At 56.8% G+C, this 6187-nt stretch overlaps 1 protein-coding gene across 1 annotated transcript; it reads right to left on the minus strand.

The window, feature by feature from the left end:
• Positions 1 to 267: 267 nt before the first annotated feature.
• Positions 268 to 5763, minus strand: LOC119103611 (ras suppressor protein 1). The gene is made up of 5 exons (XM_037227206.1): positions 5722 to 5763; positions 5163 to 5245; positions 3809 to 3923; positions 3062 to 3194; positions 268 to 2240 (listed from the first exon to the last, which is right to left on the minus strand). Exons 1-5 carry the CDS (start codon positions 5726 to 5728, stop codon positions 2147 to 2149), a joined length of 432 nt encoding a protein of 143 aa, XP_037083101.1. The 5' UTR covers positions 5729 to 5763; the 3' UTR covers positions 268 to 2146.
• Between the last annotated feature and the right edge of the window lie 424 nt (positions 5764 to 6187).

The following is a 6187-nucleotide window of genomic DNA, read 5'->3' on the forward strand; positions in this document are numbered from 1 at the left end:
ATTGTAGCGGTATCCCGTCCTGACCCTACCCTAGATCTGCTAAAAGCCACTTATAACTTCCCCGTAATCCACGCTCATGTTAAGATCGACACTAGGGCAACCCTTCCTGCAGAGGCAGCGATAGGATGACCCCACTCGGAAGCCCTCGTGACATCGGATCGCCCTTGAGCGGACACTCCGGCATTTCGCATCCACCAACTCCTGACCGGTGCACCACTCAGCAAGCAAACCAGGGATTGCCATCTGTCCAGGGAGCTGCACGGCGAGTTTTGTGTTAATTTTTATTCACACTAGCTCGTTACATGTTTGCATCCAAATTAGTTTCGTAAGGCGCGGTACTACAGCATTTTGGTTATGAAACACTGTTAACATTCAACGGTTTGATCCGAATCCCCGCTCTACCAGCTGCAGGTGGGATTGACACAGCACGCGCACAATCTTAGCACACCGAGCACAAAACAGCACGCAAAACACGCAACGCTGCAAACAGGGGTGCCTTAAACTCTGAACGCGGCCAGTGCATACTGCTTCCGAGTGTCTCCGGATACGGCAGAGTATGCATAGAGTCGAATGCTACCGAGCTGGGTGTGACATATTTCATTACAAAATTATATTTCCAAAGATGTCACATGCAAAAATAGGGCTAAACATACCGACAGCGATGTTCGGCACCAAATTGTCTCGTGCATTTCCGGGCGAAACCTCAACCAGTTATCAGAATAAAATTCCGGCGGTCAACGGACAGTAACAACGGCCAATACCCGGCCGCACAACACACAGCGCACAAGACCATTGCATGGTTCATTGGCACAACTTCAGCCATTCGTTTGCATATTAGAAGTGATGGCCCTGGCCCCCCTCTCAGGGTTGGCCGCGGGTCTCGTATAACGCGCCGGCTCGCACTACGCTCACACGCACGCGCGGGCGCAGCCGGTCCGGCGGCGGCGCAGGCGTCGCCGCCGCCGCAGAAAGTGCGACCTCGGCCCGGCTCGAGAGCGCCTTCCCCGCTGGATTCGGGCGGCCACGGCGGCGGCGGCGGCGGCGGCGGCGGCGGAGGAGACCGCCGTCGGCCGGCGCCCCGCGCCAACACGTCACAAACGGCGGCCCTTCACAGCCGCCCAGTCATCGTGCATACTTCAGTGCATTGCCTATCAGAGGCGGCAAGGCTCCGACTACGGTTGCATGGGGCGGGCGATTGCATATGTACACGTGGAAGCAGTGCAGGCGCAGGCAGCAAGCAAGCCCGCCCGGCTGGCGGCGATAGTCTCGAACACGACACGCACGGCGGAAACACTCGACCCAAAGGAGGCCCGGCGCACCCGGCTAGGAGCACCTTTGGACTAGATATCTCGCGCAGACTTTACTCTGGCGGACAGATGGCTGCTCGGGCGACAGTTACACCGCCAACAGCAGCGCCGAGCACTTGACGCCGACGTGTACAGCTCTCATCGGATTTACAACTCCGCAGAACCCTCCGGCCCGGCAAGCCACGGGGGCAAGGTCCAAACAAGCGGAGGCTCACCACCAGTCAAGCGCCACATAGCTCGGAGCAGGTGCTGAAGTTCACGCGGGGTTCTCACAGGTGAGCGCGTGATTCCTTACGCTACGTCACGCATCCCATCCGTTAACTGAACACAGTTGAACATCGCTGGTCATTAATGTTACGATGAGTCGTTAATAAATATTACATGTGACGCACGCTTCCCCAAGAAGCCACCGCGAAAGGTCAGGTTGACAAGAAACCAGCCGGACGCCGACGGCGTGTCCCCGAGCGCGAGTCCGTCAGAAAACGCACGGCGACTTCTACCTCCTCACTGGTCTACCGTCACCAAACGCGCTGCATTACGGACTAACACACGGCCACGCCAACTCCTTTTAGTGTTGTGACGGCGGCGCCGGACAGCGGCGGCCCTCGGCAAGCGCAGCAGAGCCACAGGTGGCGACGGGCGCCGCGGCTGACACGGTGCTCCAGGGTCGCCGTGTCAGCCGCGACCCGGCAGTGGTCGGCTGAATACTGTTGGCTGGAGCGGTGGGCGGGGTCCGAGCGGGTCGGCTGGTCTGCGCCGGCCGGCTGACGTCACACTCCGTCCGCCGACAGGTGACGTCACACTCCGCCCGCCGACAGGTGACGTCTCACTCCGTCCGCTCACTTCTCGAACGTCAGCCGGGACACCTTGCGGCTCTTGTCCGCCTTGGGAGGCGCCGGCTGCGCGCCCGCGGAGATGTGGCGCGAGTACAGACTGGAACAGGTCGGGCCCGGTCACCAGCCGGCGGCGCACAGACGCCCCCCCCCCCCCCCACGCATACACACCATGGAACGCTGTACCGTACCGTACAGCGTTGTACTGCACCGTCCCAATCTTTACACCTTCACTGAGAAATTATCAAATTGTAGATCCTTTGATGTTAGTTACGATATAAGAATATCTGTCACCGATCGTGACAGAAGCATTGCTTTCCTTTTTAACCCTATTGCAAGGCCACGCTGCACGCTTGTTGCGTACAACTTAACCAAAGTACAAGTGGTGCGGTTTCTGAACCATCGCAAACACTTTCCGGGGACATATCGATATCCGCAATACTGTTTTCATGTTGAACGCGCAGTTTTTTTGTATCTTTAAGTGCTGGCAAGATTTTGACCCAGAACTAAAACAGCAACAGCAACAGCTGAAAAATCATTTCATTAAAAAATCAAATCATATCAACAGCTGAAAAATCCAAAATCATTACAGCAACAGCTGAAAAATCATAGCACGGTAACGTTATTCAGAGACGTGCAGCCGGCCGGCCGGAACAACCGACGCGAAACTCTGCGGACGAAATGAAACCACACGACCGAAAAGGCACAACGGCCTAATTTCAAGAGCCATTACACGTTGGCCGCTGGCGTCTGGGGGGGGGGGGAGGGGCGACAGCCGGAGAGCCGGGGTGGGGGGGGGGGGGGGGGAGGCGACCAAACCGGACAGCCAGGGTCGGAGGAGAGGAAGGGGGGGGGGGGGGTGGAGACCCCAGCCAGAGAGCCGGGGGCGGGGGCGGCGCGGCCGCTAGGTCGGCCACTCACATCCGGTAGGTGTCACTGCGGATGTAGTCGATCACGTGGTTGACGCCGAGCTCCAGCTGGTCGGCGATCGGCACCACCCACGGATTGTCGTCCATGCGCAGCACACATTTGCTGCCCGACAGGTCCACCAAGCCTGGCCACACGGCAGGTCGGGTCAGGTCAGATCAAGTCACACCAGGGCGGGTGACAGCTATGAGAGACAAACGCCACGCTGCGACCCAATTCATCAATCTCTAACGATTCTAAAATCAATGAACGAAGGTCGCATTATCCTGCAGTCCAAGGCAGGCAGGAGATGGCTTCGAACAACAAAGTAAAATCGAAATCCACAGGAAGGGTCGATGACACCATCGAGTCTTAACAAACTGCGGCAGCACACAAACCAACTGCGTTGCGAGGTTGACCGAATGGGCGTATCCCGATTTCACCACCAGGCGGCCCACAGCCCAAATCAAGCGAGCCGGAGAGGCGGAGCTCCACGCTGAAGACAACAGCCGCGCGGGGTGCAGGCCCGTAGCCGCCGAATGTCGCCGGCGCTGCGCCCATGCACACAGCTCTGAGCACTTACAGCACGCCACCGGCACGGAACTTTGGCAGGTACACCCTTCCTCCTTGACAGTCACCCTTACACACAAACCGACCTCTCACGTCTGGCAGCAGTGCCCGTGCCATTCAGCCAGGCGCTGCCCCAGAGGCGGCCGGCGGCGCGTACCACGCCGCCTGGACGGGGGCCGCTGCGCCGCTCACCGATCTCCGGCGGCAGCACCGTCAGCCGGTTGCCCTGGATGTGCAGCTCGCGCAGGCGCGCCAGCGAGCCCACCTCCTTGGGAATATCCAACAGGTCGTTCTCCCGCAGCACCAACTGGAAGGAGGCGCCGGGATCGAGTGTGAGTGCGCAGCCCGGGAGGCACGCGCCCGTTCCGCACCAGTCAATCCGGCCCATTTGTTGCTGTCATCGGGGAATGTCCAACAGCGCGCGTCGTTCTGGGGTGGCAGGTGACTCCGGTCCAGGCTGTTACAAAAGTGGGCCCGCTGCCTGCAGTTCAGAAGTGGCCGGGTCAGATTTTCGCTAACACTTCCGACAGCAGCGAAATCTTCACTTTTGAAGGTTGACTTTTTGGTGGGGCAGGGGTGGAGGACTGATAAGACCTGAGAGCGAGCGAGAGAGCGAGAGAGAGAGAGAGAGAGAGAGAGAGAGAGAGAGAGAGAGAGAGAGAGAGAGAGAGAGAGAGAGAGAGAGAGAGAGAGAGAGAGAGAGAGAGAGAGAGAGAGAGGAGAGGAAGAGAGAGAGAGAGAGAGAGAGAGAGAGAGAGAGAGAGAGAGAGAGAGAGAGAGAGAGAGGAGAGAGAGAGAGAGAGAGAGAGAGAGAGAGAGAGAGAGAGAGAGAGAGAGAGAGAGAGAGGAGAGAGAGAGAGAGAGAGGAGAGAGAGAGAGAGAGAGAGAGAGAGAGAGAGAGAGAGAGGAGAGGAGAGAGAGAGAGAGAGGAGAGAGAGAGAGAGAGAGAGAGAGAGAGAGAGAGAGAGAGAGAGAGAGAGAGGCGAGAGAGAGACGAGAGAGAGAGAGAGAGAGAGAGAGAGAGAGAGAGAGAGAGAGAGAGAGAGAGAGAGAGAGAGAGGAGAGAGAGAGAGAGAGAGAGAGAGAGAGAGGAGAAGAGAGAGAGAGAGAGAGAGAGAGAGAGAAGAGAGAGAGAGGAGAGAAGAGAGAGAGAGAGAGAGAGAGAGAGAGAGAGAGAGAGAGAGAGAGAGAGAGAGAGAAGAGAGAGAGAGAGAGAGAGAGAGAGAGAGAGAGAGAGAGAGAGAGAGAGAGAGAGAGAAGAGAGAGAGAGAGAGAGACGCAGAGAGAGAGAGAGAGAGAGAGAGAGAGGAAGAGAGAGAGAGAGAGAGAAGAGAGAGAGAGAGAGAGAGAGAGAGAGAGAGAGAAGAGAGAGAGAGAGAGAGAGAGAGAGAGAAGAGGAGAGAGAGAGATAGAGAGCCAACTGCCCCACAGCGCAAGCTCACTATGCAGGTCACACGCCACCGTCGACACCGCTGTCCCCAAATGGGGTGCTGTCACGTCCCCTGCAGTCAACACTGGCGCCAGTCATGGTGACGCCTGCACTCACGATCTGCAGGTTCTTCAGCATCTTCACGTCGGGGGGCAGGTACTCGAGGTCGTTGTCACCCAAATAGAGCGCACGCAGGCTCTCTGGGGGCAGGCAATCACGGCGTTAGGTCTTCCAGCATTGGCGGAGTGGTGCCAAGCTGGAATTCAATGGAATGTATGCAAGGACGCAGCGAAGCACCACTGAAAAAAAACGAGTTTTGTTCGTTTTGTCAGCGCCGGTCACTGCGCGCTGGGTTTATCTCGCCGTGAGCCTGGTCAGCAGACAACAAGCATAGGTGTCCACAAAATGTCGGCAGGTATGGCAGGCATTTGGTTACAGAGGATAGTGAAGGTCCCAACATTCCAACCTTCGTTCATAAATGTTCGGTGGTCGGCGATCGCAATGTCGTTGCAACAGCCAACGGCAACACACTAAAGCTTGCTTACAGTTCACCCATCCATGGCGTGCCATCATCCGGTGCTGACAACAGTAAATTCCACTCACACATATTAGCTTGATGCACGTAATACGCCATCAATGCACTACAAAATGCTGCTCTGAACCGTACGCCGCTCACCAATCATGAAGAAGTTGCACTGGCAGCCCGTTCTCAGTGAGGGTTGTTTGTAGGTGAGATTCCAGGACCTCCAGCATCGGAACGCTCCGAATCCACGCGGGCAACGAGTCCCACTTTGTTCATGCTGAGAACAACCAGCCATGCTCAGCCCGACAAACCAGCTGGGAGTATAGGAACAGAGCCAGAAATTTAAATATATCATTGTACAGCAGGGTGCTACACGGATCAGTATCTGTGATTGATAACTTATACATGTCAAAATCGTCGCACAAGACAAGCCCAAACACATGATACCCTGCACACCCACATCTCCACTTTAACTGATATGGTGGCAGCAGCAAGGCAGACAGACCCTAGTTGAGGATGCGCAGCTTAGGCAGAGACGAGATTGAAGTGGGCAGCTCCTCGATGTGATTGTTGACAGGTTGAGGATCTCCAGGTTTTCCAGGTCGGCCAGGCTGGGTGG

The sequence above is a fragment of the Pollicipes pollicipes genome, unplaced genomic scaffold, assembly GCF_011947565.3.
Source record: "Pollicipes pollicipes isolate AB1234 unplaced genomic scaffold, Ppol_2.1 Scaffold_5724;HRSCAF=6776_pilon_pilon_pilon, whole genome shotgun sequence".
Taxonomy (NCBI): Eukaryota; Metazoa; Arthropoda; class Thecostraca; order Pollicipedomorpha; family Pollicipedidae; genus Pollicipes; species Pollicipes pollicipes.